This window comes from Rana temporaria, chromosome 6 (genome assembly GCF_905171775.1).
Source record: "Rana temporaria chromosome 6, aRanTem1.1, whole genome shotgun sequence".
Taxonomy (NCBI): Eukaryota; Metazoa; Chordata; class Amphibia; order Anura; family Ranidae; genus Rana; species Rana temporaria.
Genome location: NC_053494.1, coordinates 12,500,038 through 12,520,402, shown reverse-complemented (window position 1 = coordinate 12,520,402; position 20,365 = coordinate 12,500,038). Strand labels below are relative to the sequence as shown.

General features: G+C 46.7%; 1 protein-coding gene across 1 annotated transcript in view; it reads left to right on the top strand.

The window, feature by feature from the left end:
• LOC120944350 (nuclear factor of activated T cells 2 interacting protein) overlaps positions 1 to 17,289 on the top strand; it is a 29,362-nt gene extending 12,073 nt beyond the window's left edge. Inside the window, exons 3-10 of the mRNA XM_040358401.1 lie at positions 1,481 to 1,591; positions 1,695 to 1,782; positions 3,313 to 3,430; positions 8,734 to 8,826; positions 10,761 to 10,923; positions 12,369 to 12,513; positions 12,650 to 12,771; positions 16,501 to 17,289. Of these exons, the coding sequence (XP_040214335.1) occupies positions 1,481 to 1,591; positions 1,695 to 1,782; positions 3,313 to 3,430; positions 8,734 to 8,826; positions 10,761 to 10,923; positions 12,369 to 12,513; positions 12,650 to 12,771; positions 16,501 to 16,656 (996 nt within the window). The 3' untranslated portion in view covers positions 16,657 to 17,289. The remainder of the gene's footprint in view (positions 1 to 1,480; positions 1,592 to 1,694; positions 1,783 to 3,312; positions 3,431 to 8,733; positions 8,827 to 10,760; positions 10,924 to 12,368; positions 12,514 to 12,649; positions 12,772 to 16,500) is intronic.
• The last annotated feature ends 3,076 nt before the right edge of the window (positions 17,290 to 20,365 follow it).

Below are 20,365 nucleotides of genomic sequence, written 5' to 3'. Positions count from 1 at the left end.
ACGTTATATCAACTTCCTCAGCTTTCCCGCTGAGGAAGTTGATATAACGTAACGCGTCCGGTGGTTTAGGAGCCTGAAACATCACGTCGCTCATCTGCTGTTCATTCCTAAAGATTGTTACTTCATGCCGTTTTTTGTCTGGCCAAATGTGAGTAGCCTGACTTTTTTGCTTCTTTTAAAGAATAAATCCACACATTGCAACAGTGAGCACTTAGTCTGTGATTATCTCTTTACATGCACCTGTCCTTTGCGGTTTGGTTGTCTTATGAGGATCTAATACATCAGCCTGGTTCCTGTTCATGACCTGCCTATTTGATTTGCTTTATTGACCATCTGTTAACTCAGTGGTCCATATATGAAGGTGAGAGTAGCCATCTACAACGGTGGAGGGATCACTTCAAAATTTTGGTGGATTGTCACGTGGTGGAGATTTATTTTCGTTTAATTCACTCATCTTCTGACACTTATGGACTTTTGGACCGTTTGTTTGAATTGTATTTAATTTTTAATATTTTTTTTTTTTTTTTCTTTCCATTTTTTCTGCATATTCATATTCACACTTATGGTATTGGTGTTTGAGTATACCAGTATCATTTATATATTTGAGTTTTGCGCTGCACTTTTTCTATTTATTTTTTACTTGCTTAGGATTTTTGCGAATTTCCCTTAGTGTTCAGCTGGCATTACCAGTGATCTGAACCCTGGGGGTCTGTATCACATAAATACACTTTTAATATCATTTTTCGATCTATATATTTGCGCTGATTGCACCCTGTTTTTTATATATAAAAGACGGGCATTGCGTCACATCCCGTCGCCCCCCCCCCCCCCTTGAGTGCTGGGAACACTCGGCTCCCAGCACACAGTGGGAGCCAATCGGCGGCGCGACTCGCGCATGCGCCGTAGGGAACTGGGCAGTGAAGCCGCAGCGCTTCACTTCCTGGTTCCCTCAGCGTGGATGGAGGGGGGAGCAGCAGGGTGACGAGCGATCGCTCGTGCTCTGCTGCGGACGGCGCTGGACTCCAGGACAGGTAAGTGTCCTTATATTAAAAGTCAGCAGCCGCAGTATTTGTAGCTGCTGGCTTTTAATATTTTTTTGGGGTGGAACATCCGCTTTAAGAAGGCAAACCACAATGAGTTATTGGAGGTAAAGGCAGCAGTTGGTTGGTGGAAGGGAGTTAATGGTGGGATATTGGAGGTAAAGGCAGCCATTGATTGGTGGAAGGGAGTTAATGGTGGGATATTGGAGGTAAAGGCAGCAGTTGGTTGGTGGGATATTGGAGGTAGAGTAGCCATTGTTTTATATATGGGTTTGGATCAGTAGAAGGCAAGCCATGGTGGGATATTGGAGGTAAAGGCAGCCATTGATTGGTTATATATCAGTTTTGGGTGATGGAGGGGATTGGATGGTGGGATGTAGAAGCCAGGTCAGTTTTGTTGGGTTGATGTATTTGGGTTCATATCTGATCCTGTTTGACAGAATGAAGACAGCAGTGATAGCGATGTTGCGGTCGTGTTGCCTCAGAAACCGAAACGCCGGCGACTCCTTCCTGGAACCGTCCCCATCATGTCCAATGTGTACTCCAATAAGGTACGATGGTTGGTTGTCGCTCTGTTCTGTGACATTATTTTATTAATTTTCTCTATCTGATTATACAAGGTGTGATCTCACCCCATTTCCTTGTTCCCTATAGGTGAACAGTTCCCTGAAGCTCCTCCCAGATGACGTTGGCACGCTAGACGAGCTGGAGAAAGTGCTGAAGAAACAGCAAGGTTGTGAAGGTGCGTCATGTCACATGACCAGACTGGAGGCAGATGAGCAGAAATGACTCGTGACAAACCTAGTATCCACCACAAGAAGCCAAAAAATAAAGTATTGGTCATTGCTGTAGATCAGGGATATGCAATTAGCGGACCACCAGCTGTTGCAGAACTACAAGTCTCATGAGGCATAGACTGACAGCCAAAAGCATGACATGCAGAGGCATGATGGGACTTGTAGTTTTGCAACAGCTGGAGTTACTCTAATTGCATATCCCTGCTGTAGATGTTCGTTAACCATTTCCATACCGAGCCAAGCTTGTATTGCAGAAGCGAACGAATACGTGAGCAGCACCAGCATATGAAAACTGTGTTCAAACCACACATGTGAGGTGTCGCCGCGATTGTTGGAGTGAGAGCGATAATTCTAGTCCTAGACCTCTTCTGTAGCTCAAAACCTGCAACCTGTAGAATTTTTTTAAACGTCACCTATGGCGATTTTAAGGTTAAAAGTTCATCGCCATTCCACGAGCGGACTCAATTTATAAGCGTGACAAGTTGGGTATCAATTTACTTGGCCTAACAACATCTTTCACAAGATAAAAAAAAATGGTAAAAATTTTACTGTTTTACACTTCTTTTTTTTTTTTTTTTTTTTTTTCAAAAAGTGCGCTTGTAAGACCCCTGCGCAAATACGGTGTGACAGTATTGAAACGACCGCCATTTTATTCTCTAGGGTGTTAACAATGTTTGTGGGTTCGTAATTTTCTAGCAAAAAAATAAGTTTTTAAATTGCAAACACCAAATCTCGGAAAGAGGCTGGGTCACTAAATGAAGAAGAAAAATTTTCTTTAAAATAACAAACATGTTATACTTTCCTCCACTGTGCAGTTCGTTTTGCACAGAGTGGCCCTGATCCACCTCTTCTGGGGTCCCTCGGCGGCTGTCTCTGGTCCTCCCTGCAAGAACTCATCACATTCATGCGAGAGAGCTTGCATGGTGATAAATCCTTGCGGGCGCGCTCCCGTGATACAGCGAGCTGCCATAGCCGCTCACTGTATCACTCGGCCCCGCCCCTCAGCGCGCCGCGTCACTGGATTTGATTGACACCAGCCAATGGCTGCGCTGCTCTCAATCCATCCGCTCTAGCCAATCAGCGGCCAGGCTGAGCGGCGAAGAGGATCTCGGGATCGAGCGCAGGATTTTCGAGGGGTTAGGTAAGTAAAACAGGGGCTCGGGGGAGCCGGCATCATCAGATGTTTTTTTCACCTTAATGCATAGATTGCATTAAGGTGAATTATTTTTTTCCCTTTAAAACTCCTTTAAGTGGTTAAAGGCCAGCTTGGGTAAGTTAAAAAATTGTCCCTTACAGTGGGGCTGGGTCCTTTCCTCGGCTCCCCCTACAGCTGGCCCAGTCACCGCACCTTCTGCACCCCCGTGCTCTAGCAGTCCAGGGTCCTGATGTCAAAATCAATGCCGGGTCTATAGCCTTGCTCTAGAGGTGAGGTTGCCAAGGACCCCTTTTGATTCATTCATTATTTGTATTTGCAGACCTTGGGAATGAAGCAAATGGAACCCCTCCCCCGGTGAAGGTGTCAACGCCCCGACCTGTAGTATTATCAGACACTGAGGATGTGGACGGCCAGCAGCCTGAAGTCGCACGAGAACGGTGATTACCGATTGTCGTATTTTTATGCCATTTGTTAGTTTTATGTTCTAGGTGCAGCATTTGTAAAGTGGTAATGCATGTTTTTTTAGGGTTTCTTTTTCAAATCCAAGGTGCCCCAACAGGTCATGTTTTCAGGATTTTCCTCAGATGAAACGGCTGTGGTAATTACTAAGACAGTGAAACTGATGAAATCACCTGTGCAAAGTAATGGACAGCCTGAAAACCTGACCTGTTGGGGCGCCTTGAGGACTGGAGTTGAGAAATGCTTGTCTAGAAAAGGGTTGCACTAAACGTGACCTCCGGCCTGCCCTTCACTCTTGCACAGTTGTACCGGCTTACTCTGATTTCACTGCACGCTGTGAGCTTCTCACTTCATTAGAGGCTGCAGCAAGTCACCACCTCATTCCCTGCCTGGAGTATGTCTAGCATTATCTAGCCCTTTCCTCCCCAGCTGGACTGCCCCTGACCCACCCCTTTTTTTAATCATTGAATTTTAGTTTTTCGTTTCTTTTTTCAATCACGGAGGCTCAGCATCACATGTGGGTGTATAACCAGTGTGGTCTGCTCCCACTCCTCCATACTGACCTCCACCCATCAAGGTATTTTTGATATTTGTATAACCCCCCCCCCCCCAGGAGCCAACCCACTGCTTACATCAGGACTGAGGGCTCTTAAGAGGTTGAGTGCCGATTGTGGGTGCAATGCAAGACTCCTGCAGGCCGTCAGTGTAAGCGGTCTGTTTGGACCTCATACAGGCAGACCGTTTCACACTGAGGGGGAAGAAGAAACCATGAACTACATAGAGAGCTCAACAGTGCCCTGGTAGTTCATTGAGAACTACAAGCGGTCAAAGGCTGTCGGTACTTTTAGGTCATTCATTCACAGAACTCTGTGAATGATGTGGCTGTGTGGGGCAGTTTTTGATGGGGGCAGCTCCTGCAAAAGGCAATTTTAAAACGATGCTGATTCTCACTTTAACTTTTTCTTACAGATTTAAGCTATTCATCCAGTTAGCTTTAGCAATTCGGCATTCCCACGCATTTTCTGCAGGAAATGCATTTTTTGCAGGAAATGCATTTTCTAGTTTGATTATTATTATTTTAAATCTTATAATGCTGCGCTTTTCCAAAATATCTAGAGTGGGCAGCCAACACAACAAAAGGATAATTGTATAAAATATAAATTAAAGTGCAGCGCCAGTAAGAAACTCACAATGATGTGGGATCTAAATGGTGAAAAACAATACAACAAATGCACCCTTAAGGGTGATATAGATTTACACCATAAAATTGTAAACACACTACAATGTGATTCTAAAAGTGTCCATAGGTGAACAACAAATGTCAAAAGTGATGAGACGATCCCTGTAGGGTCAGCATGGAAGGTTTCCCCTCAAAGGTGTGATCCCCAAAAAACACAAGAGGATAAAATACCCTTACCGGATGGAATGGACCCAGAAACGCCATACGGCGGTGGTCACATGTGCATGGTAGGCCGACTGCCCAATCTGGTCGTTGCCACTGTCAAACTTCCTGCTTTGGCTAGGCGTTGATCTTCACAACAGAGGACTCTACGAGTCAACTCCCAGATGGCTGGCTCCAATCCAATTCCAATAATGCAATGGGGAGAAAGGCAGTCAGCTGTCACTGAACGTAATGGGCTCCAGAACATGGGAGGAGAAAGGAAAAAACAAGGAGAGCAACCCCTCTTAGTGTAAAAAGGCTAAAATGTAATTCATAAAAATTCAAAGAAGTAAATCACTGAATCCAAAAAAAATTCACATCCAAGACCACATCCAAAAAATAAATGGCAGCACATATGTCGTAGGTTCATACAAAATTGCGCAGTATGGAAATGGATAGGACCAGTGTATGTGCCCGACTGGTTTTGTCCGCCTAGACTTCTACTGGGGCATACAGTAGACCCCCACATCCACTGCGCTTAAAGTGGAGTTCCACCCATAAATATAACATTACATCAGTAGTTTTAAAAAAAATGTCATTAGTCCTTTAAGAAAAAAAAACATTTTTTTTTAGATGCCTTCAAAGTGTTGTTGCTAGGCAGAATAGTTAATCTTCCCACTTCCTGCACCTAGGTGCTTAAGCTTCCTAACCTTCACCGCACAGACTTCTGGGAATGTAGTGGGTGTAACTTTCCAGGAGTCTGTGCACTCCCCAGTCTCGAAGAATCATGTGACTTGGACAGTACAGGTGCTGAAACCTGATCTGAAACCTATTACACTGCTTGTCAGCACTGAGCATGTGCGAGAGCTGCAAGGCTGAAATCCAGGAAGTCATACAGTCTGGCTTCATGATGCCCACACTTAAGATGGCCCCAGTCAATTTCTATTTTATAAAGTGTCTAAATGCTGTAACAACCTAACAAAACGGACCTTGGTTTACAGACTAACTTTACTAGAATACATTAAGCTTGTGTATTACAGGGGTATTTATATTTAAAAAGTGAAATTGTGGCCGGAACTCTGCTTTTAAATAGAACAAATGAGGACATTATTATTGTTTGTATAGCGCCATCAATTTACATATACATTCACATCAGTCCCTGCCCTCCAGGAGCTTACATTCTAAGGTTCCCCTAACTCTCATTCATACACATTGGGGGCCAATTTAGACAGGAGCCAATTGACCAATTGGAACATGTAATTTGTTCCCAAATTGAGCTTATCCTTTAAAGCCGTGGTTCTCAACCTGGGGGTCGGGACCCCCCTCGGGGGTCAAATGATGACTTGCCAGGGGTCACCAAATCCTGAGCTGTTCCTGAAGGCCGCACCACTCTCCCAGCCTTTCTGCAGCTGCCCAGCAGGGCTGTCTCTGGAGCCTGTGGCCACCCAGCTGGGCTGTTTCTGGAGCCCACGGCCGCCCACAAAGCCTCTTCGCAGCCGCCCATTCAGTTCACAGCATGGCTGGGGGGCAGAGACTAGAGGTCCGCTGACTGGTGAGGTGAGAGGGGCTGGAGGAGACCCTACAGTATCTCCTGATTTCAGCATAGGTGTCACTGCTACGAGACTCCACAAAGTCGGAGACACACTGAGTAACACTACCTGTGATTATAGTTGCCATTAAAAGTCCCCACTACAGTTCTCAGATCAGCAGATGACCTTAAAACGGAGGTTCACCCAAAAATCAACTTTCTGTCACTAGATCCAGCATACTGCTGACATCTGCAGTATGCTGTATTTTTTTATTTTTTTGTACTTTATCATTTTAGCGGTCTTTCTTCTCCGTCACCGAGTGGCGTATCCTTCTGGGTATAGGCGTTCCTAAATCAAGCGCAGTTGATTGACGGGCTTGGATAGCGCGTCACGCCTTCCGAAAATAGCCGACGTGACACTCGGCAATTTACAGCGCCTGCGCAGTCAGCTCTACACGGCAGGCGCCGTAAGCAGCCAAGAGTCACTTTGGCTATTTTCCGATGGCGTGATGCGCTATCCAAGCCCATCAGTCAACTGCGCTTGATTTAGGAACGCCTACTCCTCGCAGGATTCCCTGCTCGGAGCCAGAGAAAGACCACTAGAACGATAAGTACAACAAAAAAAATCCAGCATACTGCAGATGTCGGCAGTATGCTGGATCTAGTGACAGAAAGTTGATTTTTGGGTGAACCTCTGCTTTAATCAAGAGCACTTAAGCTGGCTGATCAGAACTCCCCCAGCATTGCCACTCATCCCATTCCCCCCCACCAAGGAGTAAGCAAAAGAATAAAAATTGAGAATACATGGAAGGGAGAGGAAAAGAGGGGGAGGGGACAAAGAAGGGAAAGAATAAGAGAAAAAACAAGAGACGGCTAGAGGGAGGGATGGGGGGAAAACAATAAAAGGGAAAGAAAGGACAACAAAAAAGAGCGGTGCATCATAAAATGTACCATAAGAGGTTTTAATACTGTACGAGTGGAGGAGACTCGGGGAGCGCTAAATGTCCGTGGGTTAGGGGCGCAAATTACTTTTCTTGCCTTGGGTGCTGACAACGCACGCTGCAAAGATTTTACATTAAGGGTCCCCACAACTTGGGGAAATTGTATCAAGGGGTCACGGCACTAAAGGGTCGAGGACCACTGCTTTAAAGCCAAGAAACAAACTACATACGATTTAAGTCTCAATTGTTTCATCCAATATTTTTTTAATTCTTTGTACATTTTTAGTCCACATAAATACCTTTTTGAATCCTGAAGTTCGCAGCCAACGTTCTTAACTACTTAACCCCCGGACCATATTGCTGCCCAAAGACCAGAGGACTTTTTGCGATTCGGGACTGCGCCGCTTTAACTGACAATTGCGTGGTCGTGCGACGTGGCTCCCAAACAAAATTGGCGTCCTTTTTTTCCCACAAATAGAGCTTTCTTTTGGTGGTATTTGATCACCTCTGCGGTTTTTATTTTTTGCGCTATAAACAAAAATAGAGCGACAATTTAAAAAAAAATGAATATTTTTTACTTTTTGCTGTAATAAATATCCCCCAAAAATATATAAAAAAACATTTTTTTTCCTCAGTTTAGGCCGATACGTATTCGTCTACATATTTTTCGTAAAAAAAATCGCAATAAGCGTTTATTGATTGGTTTGCGCAAAAGTTATAGCGTTTACAAAATAGGGGGTATTTTTATGATATTTTAATTAATATATTTTTTTTACTAGTAATGGCGGCGATCAGCGATTTTTTTTTCGGTACTGCGACATTATGGCGGACACTTTTGACACATTTTTGGGACCATTGGCATTTTTTTAGCGATCCGTGCTATAAAAATGCATTGGATTACTATAAAAATGCCACTGGCAGTGAAGGGGTTAACACTAGGGGGCGGGGAAGGGGTTAAGTATGCCTGGGTGTGTTCTTACTGTGGGGGGGGCGGTGGCCTCACTAGGGGAAACACTGATCCTCTGTTCATACATTGTATGAACAGAAAATCAGCATTTCCCCCGCTGACAGGACCGGGAGCTGTGTGTTTACACACACAGCTCCCGGTCCCCGCTCTGTAACGAGCGATCGCGTGTGCCCGGCGGCGATCGCGCCCGCCGGGCACACGCACGGGAGTCGGGGGCGCGCGCACGCGCCCCCTAGTGGCGGCTCAAAGAGCCGCCGTATAGCTACGGGCTCTCGCCCAGGAGAGCCGACCTGCCGCCGTATAATGGCGGTGCGCGGTCGGCTAGTGGTTAAAGTCCTACTTTGTCCGATGGAAAATGTGTACGAGGCTAATGTCATGCTGCGTCCCATTGACTGCAATGCAAGAACGCCAGACACATGAATTTTTAAATTTACTTTTTTTTTTTTTTTTTTGTACATCAACAGTATACGCAACTCCTCTCCCTCACCGCCTCCGTCTCCGAACACCCCGGTAGCCATAGGAAAAGGAAGGCAACGTGGTCTCAAACGTAAAATAAGGTAGGAGATTCATTGGGCTCTTTGACCTAAGAGTAACTGAATTGGGCAGAATTCACAGCTTGAGAAGAGCCTCCTGCCCTTTGTCTACCTGCCCCCCCCCCCCTTCACACATCACTTCACAAGTTTTAATAGTATATGAAGTAATGTGTAGCAGGGGGGAAGATGGTGACAAGGCCAGAACTGCTCAGATATTACAAACATCACCTGCAAACTTCTGCAATTCTAGATGTCGCTCCTCTTCCAGATCCGGCAACATTTGAAGTGTCATTAAAGGGCTTGTGTAAAACCGGACAGAAAGCTAGATTAAAGCGGAGGTCCACAAAAAAATGGAACCTCTGCTTTTCGGATACTAAACCCCCCCCCCCCCGCGCGCCCAGTGTCACATTTGGCACTTTTCAGGGGGAGGGGGGGTGCAGATACCTGTATAATACAGGTATTTGCACCCACTTCCGGGCATAGACCCCCCCACAGAATCTGCAGGGGTCTACGTTACTTCCTGTCCCCCCCGCTGTCTTCTGGGAAACGCACAGGTCCCAGAAGTCACCAGTGAGGACACGCAGCACGATTTGCGCATGCGCAGCAGGGAACCAGAAAGTGAACCCAGCAACGTTTCACTTCCTGATTCCCTTACAGAGGATGGCAGCTGAGAGCCGAGCAATTGATCGGGTTCTGCTGCAGACATCGCGGGCACCCTGGACAGGTTAGTGTCCATTCATTTATTAAGTCAGCAGCTGCAGTATTTGTAGCTGCTGGCTTTTATTTTTTGTGGACCTCCGCTTTGATCAATTACTAGTAAATGAATAAAGCGTACTTTTGATTGGCTCTTTGAGTGCAGTGTTTTGCATGGGGTCCAAACTGTTCCACAGCTTCCAGAGTGTGTGCCCATAAACGTCACTGTCCAGCTTACCTTAAAGTGGAGGTTCTCCCTAAAAAAAAAAAAAAATGTCTAACAATACATTCGGAAAAAAAGACTGATTACACTGCGGGTATGCTGTTGGTTTTTTTTTTTTTTCCTGTACATACCTCGATATCGCCGTTTCATCCCTCGGCTTCCGGGTATGATTCTTTTGGGGCTGGGCGTTCCTAGTTGATTGATGTTCCTCCGACCGACGCATACTTGACGTCACGAGTTTCCGAAAGAAGCCGAACGTCGCTGCGCAGGCGCCGTATAGAGCCGACTCTATACGGCGCCTGCGCAATGACGTTGGGCTTCTGTCGGAAAGTCGTGACGCACAGTATGCGCCGGTCGGAGGAACGTCAATCAACTAGGTCCAGCAAGAATCATACCCGGAAGCCGAGGGATGAAACGGCGATAACGAGGTATGTACGGAAAAAAAAAAAAAAACAGCATACCCGCAGTGTAATCAGTCTTCTGAATGTATTGTTAGACATTTTTTTTTAGGGAGAACCTCCACTTTAGGGACTACATGTTCCATGATTCGGTGCGTTCTTGCACAGCAGAACCTTGGCAAATGTGAAGGAGGGAGAAGGGGTGGGAGTGCATATACTAGTGTAGGGGAGTCTCCAAAGTCTGGCTCGCAGGTCACTCAGACTGGCCTTGGATTCGCTGCACTGCCAGTCTAGGCCTAATTTTTTAACACCGCACCTGCTAGCAGTATTCAGAGCAAGTTCCAGCAAAGCTGCACACAAAGCATGCAACCCCCCCCCAGGAGGAGCTTTACTGTGCTGTTACCGAGGCACACTGTACAGGTGTAACCATGACTGAGAATGCTGGGGGGGACACACGGAGTGCAGAGGGGGTGGTGTGGGAGACTGGGGGGGGGGGACACACGGGGAGTGCAGTAGGAGACTGAGAATGGAGGGGGGGGTTAGTGTTGGCTTACATCAAGATAAACCTGTCCCCCTTAAAACATTTCTCTAATGCCTGATTTCATTCTGTGGGGCTTTGCTAATGTTGTTCTCTGTGGGGTCAGGAAGATGGAAGCCTGCCTGCAGGATCTGGGCACCGTCCTCTCCCCAAATCGCAACTACATTTCCGAGGACAATGATGTGATCATGGTGGGGATGAGCCCTGTGCCGGAGCTGACGATAAAAGTGCGTCGAAGAGGAGAGATCTTTCGTATAAACATCCGTGTGGTAAGCTGGAGGTTCTCTTACCGATCCTTCTGGTTTTTTATAGGACATACTGGAGGTTGTGACTTGTGTTGCTTCCAAATGCTCACCCACCCCCTCCCCCGCATTGAGTAGAGATTTATATACACCAACCTGCTCTGTAACACAAGCGTTCAACTAGGGGTGCACCGAATGGAAATTTTGGTGCCGAAACAGATACCGAAAATGAAGGATGCACTAGGGCCGAAAACCGATACCGAAATGACTGTTTTTAAAACCTATTTATTTTTATATACAGTTGTATTATATTCGACTTTAATATCATCAATTTTAATTAATATGAATTTATTGTTGGCCATTAGTGGCACGTTTAGTGCAAGAAAAATTCAGTCTGCAGTCTCCTAACCGGTTTTTGTAGCATGTCCTCAGTCTCTACCATCTGACCAGCTCCTGTATCATGTCTGCAGTCTCTGACCAGCTCCTGTATCATGTCTGCAGTCTCTGGCCAGCTCCTGTATCATGTCTGCAATCTCTGGCCAGCTCCTGTATCATGTCTGCAGTCTCTGGCCAGCTCCTGTATCATGTCTGCAGTCTCTGGCCAGCTCCTGTATCAGAGACTGCAGTCTCTGGCCAGCTCTTGTAGCAGAGACTGCAGTCTCTGGCCAGCTCTTGTAGCAGAGACTGCAGTCTCTGGCCAGCTCTTGTAGCAGAGACTGCAGTCTCTGGCCAGCTCTTGTAGCAGAGACTGCAGTCTCTGGCCAGCTCTTGTAGCAGAGACTGCAGACTTTATGCAGGAGATCAATGCAACCTACGTGTGCCCAAATCAGAGCGGCAATCTCTGTGTCACAGAGCTGTATTTGAATTGCCCGGGTCGAAGTAACAATGTCCCGCCTCCTGTGATGACGTCACACTGATTCAATGTCCCACCATTAGATCAGTGTGCCGTCTGTCACAGGAGGCGGGACGTTGTTACTGCGGTCTGTGCAGTTCAGCTCTGTGATACACAGAGATCAAAGGGAGGAGGAGAGGACTGGGGCACGACACCCCCATAATGGGTGGCACCAGGGGTCGCTCCATTATTTATATATATATATATATATATAAATAATATATTTTTTGGCAATGTGCCGAAAATACAATTTTCGGCCGCCGAAATTTCAGTGCATCCCTACGTTCAACCAAACGTATCATTCCTGTGCTAAAAGAGCTTACACTCTATAAAGGGAACTATCCATTACTAAAATAAAGGTCTGTTTTTTGGAGACTGGGGCAAGGGTACACCTGAGCCATGGGAACACAGTGCTATGATGCTTCTGAAAAGCTCCTTTCCTCAACCCATTTATTCTGTAAAGCATGTGACGAGAGACTTTCCATGTTTCTCAAGTTAAAGTTCCTTTTTATATCAAGCAATGCAGGAAGTGATCGGATCAATATAGTAAGAAATATATCTTTATTTTTTATATTCTCAGACAGACTCCCTGCAGAGACTGGTGGAACTGGTGGCCTTGCATATCAACGCGAACCCTTCCCAGATATTGCTGCTGCGGGGAGACGAGGAGCTGAACCCAGAGGAGACTGCAAAGTCCCTTAATCTGACTGTGGCTGATATCATTGGTGAGATGAGAGAATGGAGACGCACTGCATGACTTAATGGCGTCTCTGTAAATATTTTATATAAAATTGGGGGTTCACTGGACTCGTGTCATGAGTAGATGTACAATTTGGCAAAATGATATTCTTGTCTCTGTAGACTGCATGGTCCTTTCCAGTTCTGGGGGACAGGGAGCCGATGGGGAGAACGGAGAGGAAAAGATCTGCCTGAAGATCCAGGGAAGGGACAAACAGTCCCAGCTCACTGTCACCATAGGGAAGGTAAGGGATTTAAATCTGACCTCCAGACTTGAAAGTTTACTGGCTTCTCTCCTGGACTGAAATGGCTTCCTCTGATTTTCACTGCACACCGTGAGCTTCTCGGTGTGCAATAGAATCTGCAGCAAGTCTGTTAGGCTGCTCATTTCCTGGCTGGAGGATGTCCAGCATCTATCCCAGTGGCGGCCGCCAACCTCATCACTTTACTGACCATTACTCACTACACTGACCACTATACTATACTGACCACTACACTGTCAACACTGACCACTATACTACACTGGCGGTGCGGTGGCGTGACTCTCACTAACTGCAGTGCTGCTGAGCGGCGGCTGCTTCCATCTGAGATGGCTTCCTGCCTCCCTCACAGGCTCACGCACCTCCATTTTTTTGTTATCGATCGCTGTATGCCACACTGCCGAGTCCGACAGCCTGGGAATGATTCCCAGACCCAGATAAAGTCCCACTGCACTTCTAGATCCGGCGCAGTCGGGAGGAAGGGTGGAGGAGAAGATGGCGGTGTCTTACAGAAACGCGTATGGGACTCCAGAAGCAGCCTTCGCGAATGCGCCGCCCGTGTTCAAGGACTAGCCAGACCTGTCGCAGCACATGACCACATCTGCCCAATCGCAGGGCACCAGCTGGCGCGACATGGCGGCCGGGGACAAAGTTAATGGAATATCACAGAATTGAGAGAAAAGTGACACAAACCTTGTGCAGGATTTTGCCACCCCATGTTGCGCCCGGTGCCACAGCCCCCCTGCCCCCCCCCCCACGCTACGGCACTCTATAGGGGATCACTTCCTGTCTAAGATTTTTGTCTACCAGTGTCCATTCACCTAGAGATGGCATATAATCCAGTAGGTAATGAATATTTGCTTAACTCTGTGTCCCATGTTGTACTCAAAGTATTTACAGGAAAGTATGATGAAAAATATTTTTTGTTTGGGTACAGTGTCGCACAACCACAAAGTGCCTTATCGCAAAAATTACTTCTGGGACACTCTTGAGAGGCAACGAAAAGAATGGGTTGCACAAATACAGTAAGCACAGGTCCTGAGGTGAAGAATACTAGTGTCTTTGGCTAGCAAACGGTGTGGCCCTTGTAGATTTAAACAAACTTGCATGGAGCAGTAATCCCATAGAATGTTCCGTTAGGTAGAGATTAAAAAGGGGAAACTACTAGAGATGGTAGCTTCCAAACGAGCATCCCGTGACCCTAAAAAGGAAGATTGGTGTCTGCATGCAGTGTCGGTATGGTGTCAAGGATGTTGCACCCTCTCACCAATCCTCGGTGCGATGACACAACGATGATCCCAGGTGCTTGTTCAGGCTCCTGATGCTCCTAGCGATGTTATAAGGCACTGGATCTCTTGCTGATGGCCGATCGATATGACTGATGGCGAAACTCGCAAGATGAACAGGCATCGGCTGACCTGTATGTCGTTCCCTGAAATGTGTGGGTCGTCTATGCTGAGCTGAGTGGTGCTGGGCTGCTAAGTAGCATTCCTGGACCAAATGTTAGTGGACCACGTCGCTGTCTCTGCTCCTGGCTCTCCCCTCAGGCCTCCTCACTCCTCCGCCTCCAGGCAGTCTCTGGAAAAGCTGTGGTAGTGTAGTGAGCAGGGAGAGAGTTCCTGTTCCGAACACATCTGAATCAGATGCGTTCCCATAGAAGATAACGTGCAGACAATTCGCAATGCCTAGAAAACGCACCAGCCTCATTAAAATAAATGTATTTTAAAATGTTATGCGAATTGGATGCGGTGTAAGCCGCAACCAAATTTGCATAGGTGTGAACCAAGCCTTTGCAGATCTTTCACACTGGGGCCCATTAGAAGTAAAGCGCCGCTCGTGGGACTCTTTTAACCAGGGCTGTGGAGTCGGAGGAAATTTTGGGTACCTGAAGTCGGAGTCAGCAAACAATGCACTGACTCGACTCCTACTAAATTTAGATTGTCGGAACATTTATCTACCGACTCCACAGCCCTGCTTTTAACCCCCGCTAGCGGCCATATAAGGGGTTAATAGTGCCTGTGTTGCAGCACTTCCAAGGTGCTGCCTATTCATTTTATTGGGCAGGGGTGCTGTATACAGCGCTTCAAAGATGCTGCTGGCAGGACTTTTTTTGTGTTCTGCAAGCGCACCTCCCCAGTGGGAAAGCACTCAGGCTTACACACTGGGGAGGCATGAGAGGTGCTGTTCATGTTTTTTATTTGTTATTTTATTTGTTGTGCTAAAATGCCTGAAAAAGCACCCCAGTGTGAAAAGGGTCTTAAAGTCCACTCAGACACCACCCACACAAACACCCTCTGTCCACCTATCTTGCCATCTGTGTCCAGTAAGAATCTTTAGGAGGCAATCCTTCCTAATCACCAGGAAGTATTCTTCCTGTCCTCCAGGAAGTATTCTGTAATGCCCACTAGGGGCAGCATTTGTCCATGTATCGCCGCTATTTGACCCTGGTCATCCTTTAGCGACAGCTCGTCTTTGATGTTCTGTAACTCGGGACGTTTGAATTTGCACCTCTCCAGGAGGTCTTATCTGTTGCTCCTCTACCCCAATCCTCACATCGGGAAGACGCAGCAAGAACATCCTGTTCAAAATAAGGAGTCATAAATGGGAAATCTTATTTTAAGCTGGGTCAAGTTAAAAATTCAAACTTGGGTCAAATGACTGTATTAACCAGACAGTACAACCCCAGAAACATGATATTAAACCATGTTGCCTTCCAACAGCAGTTCTGAAATACATTTTTACCATATTTGCCGGCGTATAAGACGATCTTTTGGATGCAAAAAAATGCATCCAAAGTCGGGGGTCGTCTTATACGCCGGATCTGTCTCCGTCGGGCTGCGGACATCCATGTTTCAGGCTGCGGGCATCCATGATTTAAAAGCTGCCCCTCCTCCTCAGACTGTTCCGTGATAGGCGGAACACTCATTTTCCCAGCAGGGCCTCTGTTTAGTGTTCCGCCTATCATGGATGCCTTCTCATCCTCGGACGAGAGGACACCCGTGATAGGCGGAACACTGAACAGAGGCCCCGCTGGGAAAATGAGTGTTCCGCCTATCACGGAACAGTCTGAGGGGGAGATGCGGCTTTTGAATCATGGATGCCCGCAGCCTGAAACATGGATGTCCGCAGCAAAAAAAAAGATGGGGAGATCGTCTTGGCCAGCACAGTGGGGGCACGGCATGGAATGGCACAATGAGATTTGAAAAATGCATGTTTCTGTCAGTGGTTGTTTCTGTCAGTGGTTGTTTCTGTCAGTGGTTGTTTCTGTCAGTGGTTGTTTCTGTCAGTGGTTGTTTCTGTCAGTGGTTGTTTCTGTCAGTGGTTGTTTCTGTCAGTGGTTGTTTCTGTCAGTGGTTGTTTCTGTCAGTGGTTGTTTCTGTCAGCGGTTGTTCTGGCTACCCCTCAGCTTCCAGACAGACTAGTAAGAAGGGGGTAGTCTTATAGGGCGAGTATATCCCAAAACCAACATTTTTCCTGGAAAAATAGGGGGTCGTCTTGTACGCCGGCATATACGGTACTAAATATTTTATTTATGGCAAGTTTTGTATGTGGGTTTCCTAGTATGTCTTTAATCTTTGTGATCCAGCACCGCCAAAACCACCACAGCTGTAGTTGTAGACTAGACCCCGGGATCACTCTCCATAATGCTGGTTCACTTTCTGCGGTTTGGGGACGTTGTGTTCACATTTCAGCCTCCTCCCTTTTTTTTTACAGAACGAACCTATGAAGTCTCTGATGGACCAGTACAAGGCTGCCATGGGTCTCTCTAAGAAAGTTTGCTTCATGTTCGAAGGGAAGAAACTAAAGGCAAAAAGCACAGCCGATCAGCTTGGCTTGGAAAGCGAGGACATCATTGAGGCCTGGGCCTGACCGCACGTTGGCTTTCCCATTGCGTTGTCCTACACAGCTCAGGTATCCGGAGCGTACATGGAAGTTTTTCCGTTCGTTTTTTCCTTCAATGTATAGACTTTACGAAGACTGCCCACATCCGTTCATGACACTGAAGATGAACTATCGCCTTCCATGTGTAATGTTGCCTGTCCTCTTCAAGGCACAGCAACATTTACTTGATTTTTTTTTTTTTATATGCATCTGAAAATAAAAATGTTTTTTAGAATTCTTAAGCGCGGCCGATTTCAAACGGCATATTTCAGGATCTCGTGTGCTGGGTTGAAATTCGTCTTTAGAAAGTGGGAGCTTGCTCTAAAAACCCAATGGAGCTGATTTACCTAAAACTGGAGAATCTGGTGCAGCTTTGCATGGTAGCCAGTCGGCGTCTAATTCAGCTTGTTCAATTTAAGCTTTGACAACAAAAAAAACCTGGGAGCTGATTGGCTTATAAGCAGAGCTGCACCAGATTTTGCGCACTGCAGTTTTCGTAAATCGACCTCATTGTCCTTGGCTACTTTTGGTGGTGCCGAGATACTATTGCTAATGACAATACATTAAGGGCTCTTTCACACGGAGCGGATCCGTATTGATCCGCTCCGTTGGCCCGTTTGGCTCAGCGGGGATTCCTCCGTAAATCCCTGCTGAGCTGTCGGCGGACAGGGCGGTCCCTGCACACTGTGCAGAGACCGCCCTGTCTCTCCTCCGCTCTCCCCTATGGGGAATCGGATGAATGCGGACCGTGTGTCCGTATTCATCCGATCCGTTCCGCCGGACGGAAGAAAAATAGGGTTTTCTTCCGCCTGCAAAAGCGGATCTTTGCGGACGCAGATGGTTGCGGACGTTAGCGGATGCATCATCCGCTAACGTCTGCAATCCCATAGGGATACATTACAAGTCCGTAAACAGACTTGTAATAAACGGACCGTTTGTTCGTACGTGTGAAAGGGCCCTTAAGCGGAGGTTCACCCTAAAAAACATCTATATACCATTACATCCAGCATACTTCCGACATCTACAGTATGCTTTTTTTTTTTTGCCGTACATACAGTTTTATTGTTTCCCCCCGGGTTCTGGCTCCCGCGGGAGTGGGCGTTCCTATTCAGAGGTTAGATGATTGACGTCTGGTGAAAAACTTCCCCTGGTGCACGTCACCAGTTTTCTGTAACTAGCCGACCTGCGAGCTCTATATGGCGCCTGCGCAGTCAGCTCTACATGGCAGGCGCCGTATAGAGCCGACTCGCAGGTCGGCTAGTTACGGAAAACTGGTGATGTGCCAGGGGAAGTTTTTCACCAGACGTCAATCATCTAACCTCTGAATAGGAACGCCCACTCCCGCGGAAGCAGGGGGGAAAATAACAATAAAACGGTATGTACGGCAAAAAAAAACCCAGCATACTGTAGATGTCATTAATATACTGGATGTAATGGTATATAATTGTTTTAGGGTGAGCCTCTGCTGCATTAGAGTGCCTTCTTATTCTTAAAGCGGAGGTTCACCCTAAAACAATTATATACCATTACATCCAGCATACCGGTTTATTGTTATTCCCCCCCCCCAGCTTCCGGCTCCCGCGGGACTGGGCGGTCCTATTCAGAGGTTAGATGATTGATGTCTGGTGAAAAACTTCCCCTGGCGCATAAGGCGCCTCACCAGTTTTCCGTAACTAGCCGACCTGCGAGTCGGCTCTATACAGCGCCTGCGCCCGCCGTGTAGAGCTGACTGCGCAGGCGCCATATAGAGCTCGCAGGTCGGCTAGTTACAGAAAACTGGTGATGCGCCAGGGGAAGTTTTTCACCAGACGTCAATCTAACCTCTGAATAGGAACTCCCGCGGGAGCCAGAACCCGGAAGCCGGGGGGGGGGGGGGGGAATAACAATAAAACGGCATGTACGGCAAAAAAAGGCATACTGTAGATGTCGGAAGTATGCTGGATGTAATGGTATATAGATGTTTTAGGGTGAACCTCCGCTTTAAGAATAAGAAGGCTCTAATGCAGCAGAAGACTTTTTTGCTTTAAGTCATGGTTCATCCTTTGGAGGAAAAAATCATTACCTAATGAATGAAATTGTGTAAACCTACATGAGTAAAGTTTACATGAGTATAGAAAAATGAATAGGTAATTATTCGGCCAGTCCTGCTGCTGGGCGCCAACTTTTTAAGACCTAATATACAGAGGATTGGGCTTGTAAAATACCAGCGTTAGACAGCCATACATGGACCAAAATTCAGCCGGTTCAGTAGAGACCAGCTGAGATACGATCCATCTATGGGCAGACTGATTGTACACAAGTTGATCCATCGATAGGCGACAAGCCTGTTGGCTTTTTTTTTTTAATATGCGTTTACTGACGGTGGCTACAGCCACTAGCGGGTAATCATTGTGTTCTGTCGGCTGGGAAGGCTCCCTGTCAGCAGTACACAATAGCGCTGCGGGGAGGCATTCCTCCACTAACACTGACTGATGGGCAATCAAGCTTTTATTTTTCTTGGTAAAAGAGAATAATCGGAGTTTCTTTACAGTGAGCTTTTTTTCAGAGCCTTCAGCGAGCTTTACTGAAGCTTTTTTTAAATGCCATTCAGTGCCAGTTTGGGAATATTGAACTCAAAACTTTAATGAGTGCTGTCACTTTGAAGGGTTGTAAAGGTTTGTTTTTTATTTTCTAAATAGGTTCCTTTAAAGCGGAGGTTCACCCTCAAAATGAAGTTTACAGCATTCATAGCTTTAACCCAATTTAAGCATGATAGCGTTGAATTTGTTTTCCCACGATGCTCCCTTACCTCTACTCTCCTTCCGGGTTTTCATCCCATCGGGGAATGGGCGTGTCGCTATATTCCCCGACGGCTCTGTGCATTGTGGAAGCGGATTGGCCTGCACGTCACTCCCTGGAGACATACAATCAGAGCACATCATCCGAAATAGCTAGGCGTGTAGTATCGCGCTAGCTGGGCTGTCACGTGACGCGGGTCACATGACTCGCGTCATGTGATAAGGGCGGATACATCTTCCCCATTGTAATTAAGGCTGTTGTGATGGCAACTGAGCAGTGTTGACGGCGCGGCTTGCCGTCAACACTGCGCATGCGCGGGATTACGCAGTGAATGCTGGGAGATCAGCATTCACGCATCCCGGAAGAAAGAACAGAAGGGCTTCAGAGCGCCCACAATTAAGATGGCAATGTCCATCATACTATTTTATAAAATATTCTTTTCTGGGAAACGAGGATCCTGGCGGCTGCAAGAACGGCACATGTGAGTAAACGTACTATAGGAACAGCAGCAGATTAGTCTTAAAAAAACAGAACCTCCGCTTTAAGCTCGTGCATTGTTGGTTCACTTACCTTTTCCTTCAATTTCCCTTCTAAATTATTTTTTCTTTGTCTGAATTTCTCACTTCCTGTTTCTCCTCAGTAAGCTTGCCCCCCCATCATCCGAGTGGTGGAAAGTCATTTAGAACAGCTTACTGAACAGCAACAGGAAGTGAGAAATTCAGACAAAGAAAAAAAACATTTAGAAGGGAAATGGAAGGAAAAGGTAAGTGAACCAACAATACACGAGCTTAAAAGGGTGTTCCGGCCTTTTTTTGAAGTTTATTAAAAGTCAGCAGCTACAAAAAGTGTAGCTGCTGGCTTTTAATAAACAGACACTTACCTGCTCCAGCGACGCGCCGGCCGGGGCTTCGCTCCTCGC